The 22,637-nt window shown below is 41.4% G+C and overlaps 1 protein-coding gene across 12 annotated transcripts in view; it reads right to left on the reverse strand.

The window, feature by feature from the left end:
• mark3a (MAP/microtubule affinity-regulating kinase 3a) overlaps positions 1-21,824 on the reverse strand; it is a 48,329-nt gene extending 26,505 nt beyond the window's left edge. For 3 of the 12 annotated variants that reach the window (XM_030081825.1, XM_030081824.1, XM_030081826.1), the window contains exons 1-6: positions 21,165-21,817; positions 14,605-14,793; positions 12,710-12,763; positions 5,023-5,071; positions 3,103-3,168; positions 515-585 (exon numbers count right to left, since the gene is read on the reverse strand). In XM_030081825.1, coding sequence (XP_029937685.1) covers positions 515-585; positions 3,103-3,168; positions 5,023-5,071; positions 12,710-12,763; positions 14,605-14,793; positions 21,165-21,215 — 480 coding nt within the window. In that variant the 5' untranslated portion in view covers positions 21,216-21,817. Of the gene's footprint in view, positions 1-514; positions 586-3,102; positions 3,169-5,022; positions 5,072-12,709; positions 12,764-14,604; positions 14,794-17,673; positions 17,755-21,164 lie in introns of those variants that run through there. The other 9 variants (XM_030081828.1, XM_030081831.1, XM_030081821.1 and 6 more) reach the window with 8 other exon arrangements.
• Between the last annotated feature and the right edge of the window lie 813 nt (positions 21,825-22,637).

Genomic DNA, 22,637 nt, shown 5'->3' on the forward strand with positions numbered 1-22,637 from the left:
ATGAAACATGGTCTTGTTTCTGCTGGAGACAAACAAAGCAGGACTGTTCTGCTTAATGACACATTTCTCTTCAAACTCTACACCAATGTTGTCATATAGTTCTGATTTAAATATTTTTCCTACACATTAATGTGATAGTTTCTGTGGATTTTAAGACATGGTTTTATGTCCTATTCTGTTACTTAGCTAACACAGACTAAGACAAGGTTGACGATTTTCTTTTCAAGCCTTGATTAGTGATCAATACGTCAGGCCGCTAGATTTTCTGAGCATTCCCTTCTAGACAAAGACAGTGAGGGAGGTTTGAAAGTTTCTTATCTTCAAACAAAGGGCGTCTTGAGTTAGGACTGTCTGTGACAGTGAGTCAGAGATAAGCGATGAGGAAGGAGCCGAGTTTTGGCGTTTCTCATAAGTCGTGAGCTGACAGTGCCAGTGCTGCCGCCTGAGGACAGCGGCTTGTCTGAGGTGCAGAGGTGTGAAACCAGAACACTGCAGGGGGAGAAAAGCTGGGTACCTGTCTAAATTTAGCCCTGGCCTCTTTTTCCTTCATTCTTCCATGTGCAACCAGGTAGTCAAAGACCTCTCCTGCAAAACAGAGCGAGAGAGAGAGAGAGAGGGAGAGAAAGCAATGAAGTGAAAGTTAAATATGAGGATGAGGAGAAGACAGAAATACAGAAACAAACAGAGCACAAAGTGACACACAATTCATAAAAACACAGTGAGGTGATATCCAAAAAACCAACAAGAGATAAAAATAATTTGTAACGAGGTATCCACCCCAGGTTGTGAAAGCAGCTGGCCGGTTTTGTCGCCCATGTGTGTGGTTCGAGGGTGTTTCTTGACCATATTGAGGACTGTACAGCGCTTCCTCCATGCTGCGTCTGACACCGCAGGCACAAGCTGCTGCCGACCTCGGCCCTTTCTCTTGCTCACTTCCAGCCAAAACGTGACTACCATCGCTCGTGTGCTAATTGAAGCTGAGTGGCTGCTGTGTGTGTTGAAGCAACGGCAAACTTACACATGAACTCGCAACAAAAACAGCTTCCCCTGTTCCCCTGGATCCTCGAAACCCTCCCGCTCTGTCAGCGCTGACCTGCGCAGGCGGCCGGATGGTACGTTTCTGTACTTTGGAGGTTTAGAAAGGCAACGATTCATCGTCGCTCTCTGACTCAACCGCTAAAGGCAGAGAGCGCTAGATAAACGCTTCACAGGTCGGATCTAAAGGGCAAAATGAGTGCTGCGAATGGGTATGCAATCAGGGATGCAAACGAGCTAGGGAAAAAAAAAAAGAGCAGGGAAATAGTAATCTCTCTTTAGAACTGAATAGGTTCTGCGTGCCCAAAAAAATATATCAAATCAAATCCTTGGCAACACTCTGCAATTTGTAAATAAGTGTTACACAAGGTTAACAACCCATTCAAATATATTCTGGCAACACGACATTTCTACGCAATAAAACAGAGTTTCTGAGGCGACTCCTGCCTGAAAAGTCGCAGTATGTTTCTGTTTGAAGGCTCGTCGCGGAGTTGAGAGGAAAGATGAAAGAAGTGCCGAGATTTTGCTCAAAGAAAATCAATGCCAAGTGAAAAAAATATTAGATTAACTTCATTAAAAGCTAATGCAATTGGCTTACGATCATAGTTTCCCATCTCAAAGTTAATGTCATTTGCTCCTTCGCCAGCAGCTCTTTACTATTTGTCGTCTCCTCTTGGCTTGGCGGACTGAATGTGACCTTTCCAAGAAATCAATAACAAGATGTGATTTCTGTGTCGTGCGTATGTGTGACGTTGGATTAAAAAGGTTGGGGACCATCACGCTGCTCCTGTCTCTGGACAGAATTGTCATTAAACAGCTGCACTCCGGTGCTTTGGGCTGCCGGATGAGGAAAAATTAGCTTCCTTGCCTCAAACTGATTTGATAAGTCATGCTCGATGAGTTTCATACCTGGACACAGCTGAACACGGCTAACATGAGCAACTAAAATCTGACAGGAAAGAGACCGCATGCTCCCACAGTAATTTTAAGAAGTAATAAAGTTAACACCAGACGCTGTCCAGATCGTTGATTAAAAATCAGTGGAGTGCCAGATGCGACACAAACGCTATCCTGAAACCATAACCCCATCCAGATAGAACACAAGATATTCAAAGCAAAAAGGTGAAAATTGTATTCAATTAAGGATTTTATGAATCTGAATCAGTCGCATCCTGACATCATGCCTGGTGGTAAAGAACTTTAAGCCACTGCATAAATCAAAATAACACCATGAGGCTTCTTTCAACCCTCCTGTTACCTACAAATGTACAAATTTGACCCCAGCAATTTAAAATTCCAGAAAATTATTATAATAAAAATGGTTGCCCAAGTTGTCAGGTACTTCATCTGTCATGTTGACTATCTAAACAGCTCTTTAAATAAAACATAACTCATCAACTCTTATACATCAAAGTTCTTATGGGAATCATGTTTTTCCCTCTCAAATAATTAGCTATCAGTGGCTCTTGCACCACTACAGATGTGGTTATGTTAGGTGAAGCCCTAAAGCAGAGGGAAGATTTTTGAAGATTATAAATGTCATGTCACAGTCCCTCAGTGTCATCTGGAACGACTAAACCCAATATGAGTAAAATGTTGATATTTCTTATGTTTATACAGCTAAAATGTCTGGAGTCACAAAGACCCCACAGTAACACCAATGGGTAACAAATGTGCACAGAACATTGAAAACATATCATGTTAATTTGATGTTTACCCACTTGTCTTCATTAAATCAGGAAAAGTCATGAAATATGAATGGAAAAGGCCACGCTAATCATGTATTTAGAGATGATGAACAGTGAACGGGGTCAAATTGACACCAAAGATAACAGGGTTACGTTTTAAACCAGAGTGCTCACAGCGGATGTTTGAGGTCAAACTAAATATGTAAATACACCTCACACTTACCACACCCATTCTGTACGGTCTGCCTGCACTTTTCATTTGTTTATAAAAGCTTTGTGATGTCTGTTGCTTGTTAACATGATTACAGTGACACACACGCTCCCTAAGCCTGTGTTATTATTAACATAAGCTGTGTTGAATGGCGTGTTTGCGACTCACCTCCACTGGCATACTCCATCACCAGGTAGAGCGTCCTCTCCGTCTCTATCACTTCAAACAACTTGACTGAAGGGGGGGAGACAGATTAAGACAAAGAAAGAAATGGGATTGAAGAAAAATAAAGATAGGAAGAGACAGGAATACAAAAAGGATGAATGAAAGAGCAAGACAGAGGGAGAGAGATGAAGAGAGAGAAGAAAGAGAAAGAGCAAAGATTACTCAGAGAAATTCAATTATATCTTCCAGAATAGATTTACAGATGATAATGAATTCATGGGCATGAAGAGCAAAAAAAATGTTTTCAGAGGCCAACAGAAATGAAAAGCAAAAAGTGAGAGGTCACATGTATGTGTATGTGTGTGTGTGTGTGTGTGTGTGTACTCTGTCCATGGATGTGTAATGTCAAGCCGATGTATTTGTTGTACAGTCCAAAAGCCGCTCTCTCACTGTTGCACGTTCAACTAGCTGATATAAAAGACTGCCTGATGAGCGGCTGAGAGCTCCAATGCTAAATATAGACGAGGTGGGATGAGCGAGAGAGAGGGAGAGAGAGAGAGAGAGAGGGGCTGGTAAATGCTTACTATCACCCCAGTAATTCTAATCACATTTGTGCAGAGGAAATCATGGAGCGCGGGGAAAGGAAATTAATTAGCGGGGAATCCCCTCTCCAAAACCAGATGCACCATGCTAGACTTGTCTGATACCCTCTCTCTGTGTGTGTTTGTGTTATGTATATATGTATGAGTTTAAGAACAGGTTAACTGTGGTGAGATGCTGTTTGTTTATTTTTTTTTTAAGTCAGAGAACATTTTTAGGCCTGTTAACCTGATAGAGGTGTGTTGGTCATTTATGGCTGTTTTATTCAAACAGTGAAGAATGTGTCAGCGGTGCCTACTGGAAAACACTCAATTTGTACCATCAACACTTGCTGTATTAGACATGATGCCTTGCAGAGGAGGAGGGTGATGGTCAACTCTTACATCTTTTACAATACCTGTTGTTTTATTTTTTTGCATGCTTAGTAGTTTCTGTTGATTTTCTCTTCCTGCTGACTGAGTGGTGCAAACATTTCTACTCCTTTTGGCTGCACACTTGGTTTTATGATCAAAAAACTGTGCATTGTTCTCACCCTGAACAAAAGTGGAAGGACTCGCTCACCAGTTACACACTCACAAATCACCTACGATGGCCCACAGGGGACAGTACTCGGTGTCTTGAGTTTAATTATTCGACAACTTACCAAAAAAATTTGAAAGAGGTGAAAGGCAGCAAAGGGCACTTGTAAAAATCTTCCTTTTTGAGTTTTTCCCCCTCATGCCCCTGTTACTTTCTGACCCTTGGTACCTGAAATCTTATCTCATTCTGGATGGCTGCCATATTTACAGAAACCTTTACATTATCAGCCATGACACAGAGGAGTATCTGATGTCCAAGGACACTGCAACTGCTCACCACCATGTATGCTATGTAGGTTATTTAAAAAAAAAAAAAAAAAGCTTTATTATTGAACTTGGTCATAAATCAAAATAGCAAGTGCAGATGAAGTGGAGGCTGGCACCAGGCCTGGTGGCTAGTGTGACCGGCCCATACCAGGAAGGTCAAAGGTCATAGTCCTGCAACAACCAAGCGTCCTGTCAAACTGTCACTGAGCAAGACACTGAACCTCTGATCTCTCTTTCAAGTCACTCTGGATGAGAGCACAGACCTAAAATGTCAATGTCTGAACCACTCAAATGTCCAGCTACGTCATTTACACTGCTGACAGATCTTGTCTAAATTTCCTTACGAACACAAAACGGACTGGCTTGTCTCATGGATTGTCATCCAGTCATCTGAAGTTTTATTTTGAAATGATGCCACTTGTGCTAATTTGCAGTGTGTGTGTGTGTGTGTGTGTGTGTGTGTGTTTGATCCACTTACCTATATTGGGATGATTCAAGATCTTCATTATTCTAACTTCTCTGAAAAGCTACAAATAAAAAAGGGAAAAAAAACAAAGTAAGTGCACTTCACTCCACAGATCTGAAACTAATTATACTGCATCACATCCATTTTTATAACATCCAAGACATGATGCACATAATCCTAAGTGACAGCGTTCATGTAGCTCATATATTTAACTCCTATTTGTTTGTCTGAATCACAACAGATTGAGAAGTTCCAGTAAAGGGAATTCAGGACAGATATTTTCCATGATAAGTGTTTTGGACACAAAGCCCATTCATTCCCAATGTGAGGTAACTGTTCCCCTGCCTGCCTTATGGTGGTTGTTGTTTTTTTTTTTGTTTTTTTTAAATGTTCCTGATCACATTACCGAGTATGACTAAGATCAACACTCCTATTCTTATTCTTATCTCATGCCTGATCTCAGACACTTCATAACAGGATATCATGGATTCAAGCCCCAAACACTGGTTCTTTTGCTTGCAAACATCAACAAAGTTCTCGAGGAAATGTGACCGGTTTCCTCATCGCTGTCTTATTTACCGAGGACACGTCACACTGGCAAGAATCTCTCCTCAGTCCAGAGGCCCTGCGTCTGTTTAAATGCGATTAAGAGATGCTCCTGCATGTGGACCACAGGATGAACAGTCATCACCCTCAGTGGCTCTGAATAAACCTCAACATGCGGGGTCACATCCCTCCCAGCGCGTTAATACTCAGAGGCTCTGTCGGTGAGCGCTCCCCTCCCAGCAGCATCACGCTGACCTGACAAGCCCACTTGTAAAGGGCCAAAAATGCTTTTTAGCCTTCTGCTGAACGAGGAACAAGAGGAACTAAGTGCTATTTATTATTGATCCACTGTTAACTACATCTCTCTCCCTCTCCCACCCCCTCCATAAAAATATAAAAGGCATCAATGTTTCATGAAGCAGGAGCAGTGAGTGTGCTGGTGAGCTTACTGATGGGCAAAACATACGGCTGTGCAGCTAGGAAACACAGATACGCAAGTGCATACTGACAAATGAACAAAGGCATATATCTCATCAACTACACCGCCACTGTATTTAAACAAAAACTGCTCTTTTGGATGAAGGCATAAAAAAAAAAACAAAAAAAACCCTCTTATTTCCATATCATGAAAACCACTTTATTTTGTTAACTTTACTCTGAGCTTGACCATTTCTATAGGAGAAAGACTAGCAAACATGGAAGAAAAAAAATAATAAAAGAAGGTTAGCCAGTAGGTTTTAACAGTCGGATTCGAACCCGCGGTGCCACGAGCAAATGGCACATGCCCCCCGACCCACAGAGACACTGACGTCCTGAAGCCTGTACTGCTGCCGCCTGAGAGCCAAGCAGATGGTGCCAAACAGCGGGCGATGTTTTCACATTGAGTGCGGCCCCATACGCACACAGCAACACGACACTGAATGTGAATATGTAGGGCGATACGTGTTGTCTGCTGTCCATCGACTATGTGCCCCAGTTTGGAGAAAGAAAAGGCAACGGTCACCCTAAAAAATGACTAGTTTGCATCCCTGTCTACCCCAATGTCACGAAGACAATTCACTGTGCCATTTTTAGCACCATTAAAAAACAGTTACTAGTGACAGGTCTTGCATTTCTAGGTCAGTTTTGTTGTTGTGTGGTGCATTTTTTTTGTTTTTTTTTTTTGGTAATTCTAGCACGTAACCAGCTAAATGTAGGCAAGGTGGCATCACATACAGGTATTTCCAGCAGCTACGGTGAAGTCTGAGAGCAAAAAATGTTTCAGCAATCTAAAAAAAACATCAGCGTAAACATCAGGTTTTGGTGTCAGTCCCTTACAATCAATCAGAGAGCGAGGCCTTCTTTCTAGGGCTGCCATTTTGTACCAATGTTCAACAACCACACAGGGAGAAATCCATCATAAAAGAGGCACAAAGACCATTTTCTCTCCACCAGCAGTAGTGGCAAATAAACCAGAATGTAATGCAGCATCAAGACATGTTGTACTTTGGGACAGAGTCTGTAACTCCAATACCATTCTCTCAGCTTATAAAATATGGCCCACAGCTCATATGCAACAAGTTAGGCCAAATTTTCTGAGTTGCCCAAAGGCATTTTGGGAAATGTAGGAAATCACTGAGTTAAAGAGGCTATGAAAATTCAATTTTGCATCCTTGATTTTCTTTATTTCCAGTTATAACAGGATGTTGGGGTGGGACCAATTAAAACCGTAAACCAACAGGATCTCGGTTTTATTTGATGTTATGTGTGGCGGATTGGGGTTGTTCAAATATTTGTTCTTCAAACAATCCTAGTTTATGGTTCAAAATTTTTATTTACAGCTACTGAAGCAGCATGAAGTCGCCATTAAATACAGTTTTCCAGGAAGTAAAAGTAATGGGAGTTCATTTTATTCAGACTTTTAGTGGAAGCAGATGAGGGAAGCTGAGAGAAAGTGGGTACCCCCAAAAAGTTACACTTCCATAACAAGGTGTCTCCTGGAATGAACTCAACAGCCCAGATTCATGATATATAACAGTGAAGAGTAACTGAGGGTGGATTTTTTTTTTCAGGCCATTCTGATAGCTACATCAGATCCTCCAGTAATACTCTGTCGAGGAGGATGTAGTCTCTCTACTACCAGGGAAGCTGCCATCCCTCCTCACCCTTCTACTATTTATGACTTCAGAGAAGCCGGAAAATGGAAAATATCATTTCAAATTAACATATATATATATATATATATATATATATATATATATATGTATATATATATATATATATATATATATGTATATATATATATATATCGTGGCAAACATTATCCTAAAATATAGGTTTGAACACTGATCCTCCTGGGAACCCGTGGCTATGGGAGGTACAGAGATAATAAATCTCATGTCAGTCCCGGTTCAGGGCTGACTGAAGGGTTAATTAGGAGCGACTATCATCGGGGCCTTCAGGATTAAGTGAACGGTTTTGGAAGCCATGTTAACAAACTGAGCCAGGACGGAGTCTGGCTCCGGACGAGGAGGAGAAGAAGAGCCTGAGGTCTACCTCACTGTCATTACACTCGGCCTATTATACAGCTCTGCCCATCATTATACTGAAAATACTCTCCTGAGTGCTGCAAAAAGTATAGAGGAATAAATATGAGCTCATTTTTCATATGACAGTGGAGACCTGTCACGGAGGTCGAGGAGAGGAGTTTTATCTCCACTGGTTAGTGGTGAGAAACAGACGATATACCTGGGACAAATCAGATCTTTTCCCGTCGAATACTTTCCTGTGATTGTGCAAAGTTTTCTGACGTGCTCTGTCTGCATTTTCCTAAGTGGTAAAACCTGAGCTTCCTGGCACCTAGATAATCTGAAACAAACCACAACAGCTATTTACAAATAACGGTCTGGTCTGCTATGGAGTGAAGACAATTACTCGACTCCATCCGAGTGGAAAAACACGGGAGGCTAGTGATTCACCGCATAATGCAACCATTAGGTCAGCAGTGTAAACCTGCTGGTGTCATGCCACCACGATGAGGCATGGCTTTCCAGATTGCGTAATCTATCTCATGATCAATAAGAAACACCTTAAGGCTGAATGACACATCATTTAAAAAGGTGCCATCACACCTACAGTCTGTTTGCCTCTGTCCAGTCCATAGAGGAAAAGTTGCCGCATTTTTGTATTTAGGGTCACGCTGCTCAATTACAAGCCAACAAGGGCTTGCAAACAAAAGTCACATGACGTTTATTAGACTTGCTAAACAATCATGCAAGAGTTTTCTGTATCGTAGTTTCCCTTCTTTTGCAGGGGTCAGTGATCTCAAACTGATATAAACCTTCCAACAATGAAATTGGCGCTGAAGATGACTATTAAATTTAATCATGGGTTCAGCAAACAGATTAAGAGAGAAAGCACACTGTTGAGCTAACATGGACTTAACTGTGCTTTTTACATCATCCCCAAAACATTAATAATGTCAGAGTTGCGTGTAATGTGGCTCATTTGTCGTCCTGTTAGAGAGCTTTGGGTTAGTAGGTGGTGCACGCAGTGAACTATTCAACTATGGCATGTATGGAATAACTAAAGGGTATCAGCGCCAGCAGCTGAGGAAAACATGAAGGAAAAGCTGAATGAGCATCAGCCCAGACTCCAGACTGTGGTTTGCCCTCACTTCATTTTGTTGTGCTTGGCTTTCCAAGAATGAGTAACTGCTGGCTATCAGATGTCAACAACCATCTTGTACTTATAAAACCTTGTGTTTTAGGGTCATTTCGGATTACATTCTTAATCATAATGTATGGTGTGCTCAGAAGAGGACAAGGGATTTGCATTTTTGGGGCGTTTTGGTGAAGTTATTCGGTGCCACCTGAGTTGTTATCACCTGGACTGATAAACTGAAACAAAGACAAAGTACTACACAGTTAGAACAAACTGCTCCAAACCGCCCAGTCTTAGCTCAGGACGTGCTGTCACAGATAAATCCAGACTGTCACTCAAAACACAAATCTTGATCTAAACCAGTGCCTCTACACATTTCTGGATCGTGACTTCCAGAAATAAAGCTGTGCCCCCCCATTATCCTCTGTAGCTGACTTAAAAAGAATAGCAAACTTTGGCACCAAGTAACGTTTTTTTATCTTCCCTTGCCAAGCTGTTTTAGTCAATTAATTACAGCAGAAGGCCGAGATGTTGCAAATATCCATTCTTTCTCAGGAAACAAGGCATTAATTACTAAGATTAAAAATACTATGACATTTCTGGGTTTTACAAATACATTTGTTTCATGTTTGATGAATCCTCTCACATCCCACCAGGGAGTCCCGACCTCAATGTAGTGAACCAGCGCTCCAAATGCCACTTGGAGCTTTATTAACTCCACTACGATCACTTAATGAAAAGGAAATAGCTGTGCAGCGGGAGAGGAGGCTGCCCCAGACTGCAAAAGCACATTAGACAGTGTTTACATTTAATCAAGGCTTTAGTGTCATGTTCCTTCCACTGACCTTTGACCTGGAGGACAACAAGCAGGTCAGCGGAGGAGAGGGGGAGGAGGAAAGGGGGGGAGCTGACAGGAGATTACAGAGCGCCTGTGACAGATGTGAACTTCCACTCAGCGCCTCTAAACTACTAAGAACAGAGGCTGAAAATAAACATTTGGGCTTTAGAAACGATACCCCTCACAATCAGTATTTCACCGGTTCTTTCAGTTACATAAGAGGTCGGGACGCGGCGGTGTCGAGTCTGATGCCAGTCCTGTCCGTGGCACCAGCTCAAACATAAGACAGGTGATGAAGTAAACAAACAGCAGAAGAAAACCAACTCTGACTTTTCTGAACCTGAACACAAGCACAACAATAACATCTAACTGACAGGTAAACCTTCCACCATTTTCATACATTTGTCTAATGCCATTCAGTCAAGACTTTTACCCAAAGTACTGTGAAACACCACAAGTGTTCACATGTTGAGTACAGATAGTCCTAGAGAGAATCAAAACTGTGACCCTGGCTGAGGCTGTGTCATGGTAAACCACTGACTTACACAAGACCAAAATCAGCCACAAATCTGATCCATGTAAGGGTTTCTCTTTATTCTGAATTGCCAACTAATCAGCCACAAGAAAAAACACAGAGCACGTTTACATGCAGACCTTATTCCTGTATTAACCGGAATATTCGCAATATTCCGGTTGCGCACGTGTCATGTAAACACGCACCGAACCCGATTAAGGTCATATTCCGGTTGGAGAGAATTCCGAATAAGCCCCCTGGAATATTCCTGTTCCAACCGGAATATTGGGGCATGTAACCACCTTAGTCGGAAAACTCCCCGAACCGGAATATTCAGTCACGATTGCGCATGCTCGACTCACAAGGACTTCTGTGGCGTCTTCGTTGCTATGGTTACTGCAAGCGGGGAAAACGGCAGGGCGAACAGCAGCAAGAGCCAGGAGACTGCAGTCCACCTTCAGCTAATGAAAGACTTAAATATCACGGAGTATATCGATGGGAGAAAACATAGAACTAGCGACAGAAGACAAAGAAAAAGAAGAAGAAGACGAGGAAGAAGACTTCTTCGTCTGTTTTTCCGGCAGACCAGACGCCTATACGCGTGCTGCTGCCCCCCGCGGCTGAGTGTCGCATTACGTCAGAGAGTGGAATACGCCGAAACACGGGGGCTTGCCAAGTGACATGTAAACGGAATATTCCAGTTGCCGCGGCGCAGTTACCTTAACCGGAATATTGAGCCGAACCGGAATATGGTGTGCATGTAAACGTACTCACAGAGAGCTGGCCTAATATAGAAGCACACAATGGGAATGAGAACACTGACAAAAAAAGGTTTCACAGTACACAGGTTACACAGTACTGTTTGTTAAGTGTGATCCCATTCCTTTAAATAAACATTAAAAGGATGCCAGAATGTCTTTGTGTGATAGCAAATGAAATAACTTTGCAAAAACCTTAAAAAGGCTGTTTTTTTCTTGGTTGTGACAAAGTAACAACCTTAAAACAACAAGGACTGCCGACAAGCCCGATGCTTTGTGTTTCCGTGAACAGCGCTGTCATGACTCAGTGTTTTTCTGTCAGCGCAGCGCCACGGCCAGCGCCAAAGGACCCGGGCCTCCGAGATACAAAGGCCAGAATCAATGGAGCTTTGGAAAAACTGATGGAAACTGCTGCCGACCGCTGAGCAAAATGAGAGGGAAGCGGAGCGGGAGGCTGGTTGCAGACGGGGCGGCTGAACATCAACACTGTCACCACCAGCAGCCGCCACGCTCTGCCCGGGCCTGTTATCTGTCGGATGAGCAAAGAGCCTCCAGCGCAGCACCAGCCGAGTCGATACCACGGCCCTGTGGCTTCTCTGAAACATAACCCGGCTGAGGTACAGAGCCAAAACGCACAGGAACGGAGGGCACAACCACACACACACACACCTCACTTTCTCCTTCACCCTCACTAATGAGTATTCATGACCACAAAAACCAAGGTTACGGTCAACTCTCAGTTCAACGACTTCAAACTGTAAGGTGAAAGTGCTGTTCACTGGGTGATAAAAGGGCATTCAGTCTCAGTTCATTTGCATTTTAAATGCAATCCCACTTTGTCAATGTGGTTACGTTAGGAGGAAAAAACAAAATTGGCGCTAGCTTGCCGTACAATCAAGGAACAAACACTAGAAAAATGTGGGGGAAAAAATGTGCTTTTGGAGGTTGATGGATGTTCTTAAAAATGTCCAACAGCAGCCAAAAAAACAGTCAAGAAGACAGCATACATGAAAAACTTCTTCAAAATGGCCTCTTCAGACAAAGTTTGAGCAACTGGATCTGTTTAACCTTATATGAGTTTAACTGTAACACATAAGATTTATATACAAAAGCATTTGATAGTCTAATATTATGTGTTGGCTGACTCTGTAGCAACTGTAAAGAACAAAACATTAGCGGGGAACAAAGGAGGCAGGCTAGGTTCAATTATCTTGCCCAATGAAAACTATAATAATGAAATTTTGAGGTTTTAATTCATCAGGGAAAGATATGTTCTTTCCCAGCCTACCCTCCCTCTCATTTACAAAATTAACACTCAATCTGTTGTGGTTCATGAATTAGTGAATAAATTCTGCCCCAGCATGAGAAACATAACAGAAGTGAGAACAGGGGGTAAATTACCTTCTGAAGGCTGTTTGGGTTCAGTTGTGTCTTGTCTATTATCTTAATTGCCACCTGCGGAGAGAGAAAATTGCATTCATACTGAACTAATGGGACATAACAGCAGAAGTGAGCAGGGAAATAGGGGAAGTAGAAAAGGACGGTGAACTAGACCAGACGACAGAAAAGGACACTGAAATTGAGGAACCATAACAGAGTGAAACTGAGATATAACAGCAGAGCTGATTTTGTTTGGCTGAAACGTGAGTAAAGACCACCATTTTAAAAGGCTTGAGGGGCTGTTTCAGAGGGGGATAAGAAAATTTCTCCTTGTTAACAAATATGGCATCAACCAAATAATTAATAGACACGAGAAGAGACTAAGGGAAAAGATGGCCTTTTTTAGTTTGTTCATCGTGTCAGAAGGTTTTACCTTCATTAATAATGTACAAACAGACCAATGAGCAGCAACAGCTACCTTTGGATTAAAGCACTGCCTCCAAACAGGCAATGCTTAGATAGCAGGATGATATGGGCCTTTTAATAAAAAAAATAAAACAAGATACAGGCAGGGAATCCTCCACAATTATGTTAGAGGTTATTTGAGTTTTATCTCCCAAGTTTAGTTTCTAAAACCTGTAATGAAATGTGCCTCCCCTCCTGCCTTGAGAAGCTAAACAAAAGTATAGGAATGTCATTAGTCTGAGTTTCAGGGGAGAGGTTTCATGTCCCTGGTGTCCTGGTCTAAATATGGTTTCAGAGGCTTTTCCACCCTGACCAAGATAAAATTATAGAGGAGCTGCTGAAGAAAACACTCCTTGTGTTCTGATATTGTGTTTTGGGCAAAGAAATTCAATAATACCAGCAGATAATACTTACAACCTTCAGCATCAATTTAAAAATATAGTTATTGGCCTAACAAACTCCAAACTGGTCAGAGTCTCACTCACAAACACACAACGTTGAAGATGCAAGAAAATGTTGAAGTAAAGAAGTACCTTTAATCCAGTTACTGTAACTGAGTCGCATTTTCTGTGCACTAATACTCTGATGTAAAACTAGGCCCATCAGAAAATACTCAAACCTATTAGAGCAGGGGTTTCCATGTTTCAGACTGCCAGGTTGACTTTCACTAAGCCAGACCCCTGATTTCGGTAATTTTGCTGTAGAGAGCCTGATTTTGCTTTTTGTCATTTTGCTTTGTGTTAAGCATTAAATTGTTCAAATGTCACACTTAACACTGTAAAAGATTCAAACTGGTAAAACTAAAACATTAAGTTAAAATAATCACTTAGATTATCTTACATCATGACAATTTAAACTTTCCTCATTTTGCTGTAAACCCCCTGGAGGCCCCTCAAGGAGCCCAGGGTGGCCCCCGGATCTCACTTTGAGAAACCCGCTCCAACAGAGTGTAAATTTTGTTGAGTCTCCATTAACAATATATTAGACTTTGGCCAACCCAATTGTTTCACAAGCTGATTGATGCTTTATTTTCATCACCCATTATTGTTTGATTTTGTTTACCTATTTGAATGTTTCTTTTTTTGAATTTTATAAGAAGATATGCACATGTGTGTGTTTAAATTATTAAGTTTGGACAACATATTTTAATCTGTTACTGTTGATTTTCGCTTGTGCATATTTTTTACACTAGTGAAGTACATTTTCAGCAAAGTACCAATACTTCCTCTTGAGTATGATATTTTATTTTATTTCCATCACCTGAATACAAATATACCCCAATAAAATGGGAACATCCTTCAACTTTACTGTCTGGCTGCTGATGTTTTGGCCCTTCAGCTGCATTTTAATCTGATTCTGTCTGTTCCACTTCTTTTAGACTGTCAGCTAAGAACCGACAACACAACAACCATTACAGTCCCTGCCTGAGCCGGTCTGTCAGGGAGTCTCACCTCTCTGCCGGTGAGGATGTGTCGGGCCAGTTTGACCTTGGCGAAGTTGCCCTTGCCGATGGTTTTGAGCAGCCGGTAGTTGCCAACGTGCGGCAGCTGCGGCTCGTCGGCTCCGGAGCTGCGTGAGCGAACGCCGGACCGCACCGAGCGCGCGCTGATCTCCTGACGTCCATTGCTGTGAGACGTGTGCTGTGAGGAAAACACAAATTATTTTAGACAATGGCTAGGCAGTCGGATTGCACTCACTGTGAAACATCTACATTTATCGGCGGTGACTCATGCTGACCCACTGTGACATATCCACTTAGGCTAAGGAAAAAAACAAAACTGGTATTTATAGCACAGCATCCAGAAAAGGAAAATAAGCTTTTTATCCACCTGCCACACTGGCAGATAAAATCCCAGTCTTCATCAGGCAGTTACACCATTTTAATCAACCAAAATGCCAAACACACCCACTGAACCAGGACAAATCATATTTTTAGAGAGCACTGTCCCCCCCTCGATCTGATTTTTAGACATTTTGATCTTTTACAATGGCAATTTTGTGATACTGTTAAATAAATAACACATTTACAAAGCAAAATAGCAAGTAAACACCACTTTCTTCATTCAAACTGAAATCATAATCTATATCACAAAAAACGAATGGCAATTCAGACATCTGATCAATAAATGCTTCACGTTTCCCAACCAAAATGCACTGCTAGAATCAGCACAGTGGTCCACAGGGGACACCAGTCGCTTTGTGTGTGACAGTGTGAATATATGACAACTCAAAAAAAAAAAAAAAAAACTGTTAACAGCACAGAAAGTGAAATTTAACGCCTGACCATCAGGGACATTTTCGCCTTCTTTTAGAGCTGAAGCTAATAATTTATTTTGGCCTACAGACAGAGAGACAAGTTTGACTCAAAAACTATGTGAAATAGGCTTGAATTTCTAATTTGACACAAACATTGTTGTGTTATTAAGATATGGGCCACTGTCTATACAACAATCTAGCCACCAGCAAAGTTCTCTGGTTTTAACTAGGGCTGCAAGTAACGATTATCTGTACCAATTACTCCAGCAATTATTGTTTCAATTGACTGATTAATCATTTTAAATGTCAAAAATAAGTTCGCACAATCCAGAGTGATGTCTTCAAATTGCTTCCTCAGTCTGTCCAGCAGCCAAAACAACAAAAAAGACAGAAGTAATTTTATAATGATATGAACAGAGAAAAGGAGGAAGCATCTTAGTGGTCTTAGTGAAGCAGACAGACAATGTTTCACATTTTTACTCTTATAGATGACTGAAATGATTAATCGATTATCCAAATTATAATCTATTAATTGTCTTTTGCCTGACTAATCAGCATTACTAATTCCACAGGCATTTTCAGAGGTGTTTCAGTCCCACGTCCCCCTGTTCTCTGACCCTGCTCAGGACAGCAACCGCACCACCAGCCTCCGCCTAATTTCACCGATGTGTCTGGCCGGTGGTGGACAAAAACACAGAGTCGATTTCTGCTCCTGTAGGCATGCAGACTTCTCTGAGCACGGGATGCAGGAGGAGAGACAGAGGCTCCTGAAGGTCACAGGGTCGGGCCGTGTCTGCAGTCTGGTGCCAGCACTGTCACTTCACTACTGTCCTGCTGATTTACTGCAGAGGTTTTCCCATTCTCTCTCTCTCTCTTGCTCAAAAACTGTCCGACAGAGGTTTTCTTACACGATGGGTCAGTGTGTGACAGCTGAACGTCTGCCTCACAAGTCTTTTTGAGATGCTGAACAGAGTACAATGTGTAATTTGAAACAGAATGGATTGAAAAAATGTAAAAGTTGGGCAACAACGGTAAGATTTGGGAATGTACCAATACTTAAATAAAAATTCTATATTCTATTGAGGCAGTGGGATCCCATTTACATATTAAACATAATTCAAAGTTAATTGGCATTACAAGTCAGAGCCCTCTCTCTCTTTGTGTATGGCCTTGACAACACCACCGATGGAGGAATTGATTGTTTGTGAGCACTGTTTCAAAACTCGTGTTGACTGCTCCCTGCCCGCAAACCCCCCAAAAATCAGATAGATACCTCGGTGTGGGCTTGGTATCGACCACATGGCTGATGGTTCATTAACAGCGGCAGCGCCCTGTGCTCCGCCCAGCTCCACCCGCCTGTGTATCATCCCCACCTAAACACTCTCTTGTGCCACCCCCCACCTACCAATCCATAGAGACTGCATGGGACAGTGATCAAGAAAAAGTGACAAGTTCAATGAGAGAGAAGACAAAAAACAGTGTAGGGTACACACTGTGGGTTTTTATGTAAATTTTAAGTGAAGCCAGAATAGACGTCAAACACGATGAGACCACACACCACAAGAAAACCTCATCCTTATTTTGTTATTCACTCTACACAGCATCAAAACCCTTAAAAAGCATTGCAGCTGTCCAGTGTATCCTTTCTAGGGCACCATAATGTTAAAAGCAATGCTACACGCCTGAACAGAAATAACAATAAAGATGAAATCAAGAAAGATGGTCACTTTTCCTAACACCACAGATTGGTGCATGTTCCTATAAGTGAGATAAAAAATACCATAAGATAGGTCAAGATTACAATAAACCTACTACTGAGTACAACACACATGCTTTAGGATCCTTCTAGGAATATTACAGCAGTATTATAATGATACCTTAGGTGGTTCAAATGCCATAGAGCTACTTAAGGTCACTTTAAACTCTCCACTGCACCACAGAGCTACTATGGGCGCTTCAGCAGTATCATAAGACTACTATAAGAGATAAAAATACCATCAGGTAGGATAAGGTCACTGTTGAACACCACAGACACTGTCAGTCCCTTTAGGAATATTTATATATAGCAGGTTTTTTATTAGGATCCATGAGATTTTCGGTCACAAAGAACAAGGAAAAAAACACAGACACGGAAATCTCGCCCTTTTTCCATTTCTCCCGGTGTCTCCCTGTCCGCCTGACAACTTCCTCTAAATCCAACTTACACAAAAAGACAAAGAAAAAAAAAGAGGGCCGTGTTTTTAATCCCGTTTTCAGTTACTCACAAAGCTGCGGTGTCTCCTGGCCGCCTGGGAGCCCGTCATATTCCTGCTGGGGGTTCAACAGGAAAACTCTGATGCCCACAGATTTTTCCCCGAGACCGAAACCCGCACAGACACACGGAGGGGCACGGAGCCGAATCAAGCCGCCGCAAACACACGCGGCGAAACCGGAAGCTCAACAAGCCACCTTTCAAATTAAAGGTACTTGGTTGTATCGTTGTAGAACGGCCTGTGCACGAAACAAGCATGTGCACAGGCACTGGGAAGTATTAATACTGGGGATAACAAAACGAACCGTATAAAAACCGAATCGTTCAATACACAACACACCCTGTGAAGTGCAGGGTGTGCACACATACAACCACACAATTAGCTGATAACTCAATGAATACACTGACAGTATTTTCATGTGTGTTTTAAATGGTGTAAGTAGATTTTCCCTTTGGAACAATATTTGTTGATTTCTGACTTATCCCACATTTCTGAATGAAAAACTTTATTTCTGCCAATAAGACAAAATACAGATAAGGTCAGAGATAGTGCTTTTTCTTTTTCTCCCTAACATATGAAACAAACCGAGACCGTGACACAAAATCCACAGTACAAACCAAACCGTGGGTTTATTGAACCGTTACACCACTAATAAATGACTACAGGATGCCAAGAAACAAACAACAACAAAAAAAAAAACTCTGTTTTTTTCAGCAATTATTCAGGCTTTCAACTAGCACCTGGACAAGGTGACATTTCCAGCACATTTCACTCTTCAGACTGTGCTGAAAACACAGGTGAAAAACAACTCCCTTAATATGAGGCTTTTCCATAACGTTATGGCACCTTTCTTGTAATTTCATTTTAATGTAGAACTATAATAGTTGCATAGTTTTCTTGTAATTTTACTAGTTTTCTTTTTCTCTTTTGCTAAAGCTTTCAGGGTAATTATTCTCTAATTTGACGTTTTTATCTTATACATTTTCTGATTATTTTCTTATGATTCTTTTCTGGACATTTTCTTGTAATTTTCTGACTCATGTATTGCTGATTTCATCAATCGTCTTGGCAGAAAACTGACCAAACCTGAGCAGCTTGTCTGAATGTGTCATAATGGGTTTGGTGTCCGTCTTCTGGCTCCATGACAGCCGGAAAAAATTAGCTGAACAAGAATACCTGATGTTTCAGGGTTAGACTGAGCTTCATCGATTATCACCTTAAACCAGATGAATTCAAACAGAAAATTAATCTCACTAAACATTACCATGACCTCTTCACATTAAATTTAGCAGCAGCAAACGCTTCAGCCGACAATTTTACATTCTAGTCTGATAACTCGTTTTATTACTAATTCTGTGGTTTTATGTTTCATTTTAACGTTTACTATTTCCTTTGTCTTTCGGTCTGCTGAGTCCTTTTGCATCCACAGCTGCAATGACCTAATTTCCCCCACAGGGATTCACAAAGTTTCGTCATATCTTATTATCTTTCAGTACTCTATTTGTCTTTTTCTTACATGCATCCTATTCTGTGCTGCTGCCATGGCCCAATAAAATAAGCTGAGATGAGATTTTGATGATCCCATCTGGAAATTAGGCCACTGCAAAAGCCCAAATTGCTAGAATGCAGCAAAGGAATGGAGTATGAATAAGAACATGAAAAATGGGGCATAAATAGCACAAGAACATGGCAAGTAAAAACATGTGCAGTATCAAACCGTATGAACCAGATGGGATCATGTCACATCTTTACCTCTATGAAATATTAAAATGTCTCTGCAGGATCATTGGAAATTGTCTCTAAAATAATAGATTCATCTGTCATTTCTAATTTGGTGCTTTGTTTAACTCAAGGACATTTTTCCCCTCTCTTCTTCATTTGATTGAATTCGGGTCAAGTACATGAAGTATATATGTTACACAGGTTTCTATTAGTACACTTCAGTGTAAAAACCATGTAAATATAAAATACAATGAACAACAAATGTAGAGAAAAGAAAGAAACAACAAACCTTTCATTGTCTCCTAACTAATTGGGAGCAAATCTGAAATGTCCAAGTAATTTAATAGTTTTTGCCAATTTGTGATTTTTGAGCTTATAATTTCCAAAAGAAGTCAAATATGCTTGAGAGCCAGAATCTTTAGAAATGTAAAAAGGACAGTCATTTTTTAAGCCAAATAGGGATTATTAAAGATTGTTAGTGTGAAATATTTATCCAAATTTTTAAAAGAACTTATTCTGTGAATGATGTATCATTGTATAATTATCTAGATATGAACATATCTCAAAAGTCAATGACATGGATGATTAAAATTAAGGGTTATGATTAGCGTAAGGCATGGCCGAAACCACCATTTCAGCATTGAGGGGGGGGGCAGATATCCCGGGAACATTGAATTGCTAATATATTCCAGCAACATTTTTGTTGGGGGGCATTTTTGGAGTGCCTGAACATTGGGGGGGACTTGTATCTCTCAATGTATATGGGCGTTAAGGCCTTGGTGTAAGGCACTGATGTTGTATCTTGTACAATGACAATAAAGCTCCTTCTGATTGGTCAGTTGAGACCAATAAAATATTTGGTTAAGTCATTATCATGCTGTTTTTTTTGAAGAATGCTTAATCTTTACTGTAGTTACAATTGAAATACTGAAGCTATGCGTCAGAGCAGACATTGCAGCAAAATATTTGATATAGCTTTTTGTGAAATAACTGCATTTTCTACATCCATTTAGTAATTATTATACTTCACATTTTTCACTGCTTCTACACTTAAAATTCAAACCAAGTGTGAACCCACAGCCATATCGGATTGTTAATGAGATATTTGGGATAATATCGAGATGTGAAATTTAGTCCATGTTGTGCAGCCGCAGTAAAGTCAAGGACATGTTGCAACACGACCCGTCAGTATGACCTTTATTGTGAAATTTTCTTTGCGGAAGTTCTAATTGTTTTATTCTGGTGAGCTCGACGCGACAGACAGAGGGATTCTCATGGTCAGGAGGGGGCGGGACTAACGTCTGACCATATATGGAAGGCCGATCGGTTGAAACCTTGAGTGACACCTGGGAGAACCAATGACGAGCTCGAATAAAAAAGTACTGTTGCCTGCCAGAACCAGTAGGCAAAGTATTGTAGTTTTTGTTCGCGGTTGGGCCTGTGTTTTATCCTGGCTACATCCGAAATGTCGACTATAAAAAGCAGTTTAAAATGGAAAATATATATAACCAGCATGCACCATCACAGCGTCGACACAAGAAAAATGAACAGGGCGTGTTTGACGTAGAGGATATGACTGTTTACGAGTTGGCAACAACGTTAAGCGATAACCCCCCGTGTGAAATAATTATTCACCAGTCATTTACCAGCAAAAAAAATGACGGTTAAGGACGCCATTTACCAGGCAAACTTTAAGTACCCCAAGCACTTCCACCTGGTGGTAATGTGAGGACATGTGCGGTAACGTTAAATGAGCCAAACAAACAACCATTTATACTTACGCTTTCCGTCGCCTTCTCGTTGACCGTCGGTAGTGGAGTTTTTGTTGACATGTTTTATTAACTCAGTCCTTCCTCGACGAGTCGCTGCCTTGACTTCCAAATACAGCCCAAAAAAAAAAAAAAAAAAAATCAGATTATTGCTTAGCTCCGTGGCTCCGCACCGTGCAGCCCCTCCGGGAGAAGAGTCTCAGCATTTGATCCGTGACAATTATCAAACAAGACCGGACGTGTTAGCACCTGAGCAGCTCGACTGATCCGACCGACAAAATCCTCACAAAAAAGAGCACAACACAGCCTTCTGCTCGATATTTAGCTATTTACATTGCACGGACATACCATACCGTGGCCTGTGTTTTAAAACTCGACAGGGCAATGAAATCACTGTCCGTTTAGGTTCGAGTCAATGAGCTACAAAAAAAAAATCGCCGCCCGGAACTCTTAAAAAAACTCCCTCTAGCAACGAGCCATGGTGTCTAGAGTTATCCGTCGACGTTTTTGTAGTTTTGTAGAGATTCAAAAACTGCTCTGGGTTCCTGAAACACTCGCCGTCGGCTCAGTTTCCTCCATCTCCGGCCCAAAGTGACGCTAGGTCTGTTTTAGGTGGGACCAAAATGGCTACTCAGCGGCTGGGTTTGGATTATGCTGCGTTCAGGGCGCCGCCTCGTCTGCTCGTACACCCGAGTTTTCTCTGCGACAACATGCACGTCTGTCTATAAGACTGAGAGGCTTTTGCTCCGGGTCACCACATCTAGAAATAATCCTTGTGATGAAAATAGCTTTCAGTCGAAGTCGTTTTATTTTACAGACCAAGAAGCGCATAGACACTTTGAACTACAGCTGGAAAACTGATTTAAGAAAGTGTGCATCGGACACAAATTCCGTTATCTCCTGATTATGCGGTTATTTCTCATCACCTTGACTATAAGTTGTTGACGCTGCTTCCATGCCTCACCACCGCTCCACACACACACACACACACACACACACACACACACACACACACACACACAGCCGGATATTTTCTATTTACGCTGCTGTGCCGCAAACATCCTTTCAGCTGTGTTAACTCATTCATGTCTTTCGAGTCATAGTGGCAGCATTTCCGACAGCACAGGAACGCAGCATGAGTGTGTCCAGCTGAACTGTGGAGGAAGTGAGGAAACAGGCAGAGTTCACCTCATTGGAGCAACACGCAAAAAGCTTGGGACTGTCATCATTTTTTGAGGAGGAAAAGTTTCTCTGGGGATTTATCACACCCAACTGGAAATTCAACTCAGGCACGATCACAAGCAATGAACTCCATTTAATGACTTTTTGTTTTAGAGCCTTGACAGTCTACGCAAGAATTTTGTTCAGATTGATACTTCTGGAAAACTGCAGCTCATCCGATTCTTTACTGCTATTTATGTTTATTTCAATGTGTAAAATTTAGCTAGAATGCAGCACGTACTTTGACCTGACATCATAAAAGTA

Source organism: Myripristis murdjan, chromosome 22 (assembly GCF_902150065.1).
Source record: "Myripristis murdjan chromosome 22, fMyrMur1.1, whole genome shotgun sequence".
Classification (NCBI taxonomy): domain Eukaryota; kingdom Metazoa; phylum Chordata; class Actinopteri; order Holocentriformes; family Holocentridae; genus Myripristis; species Myripristis murdjan.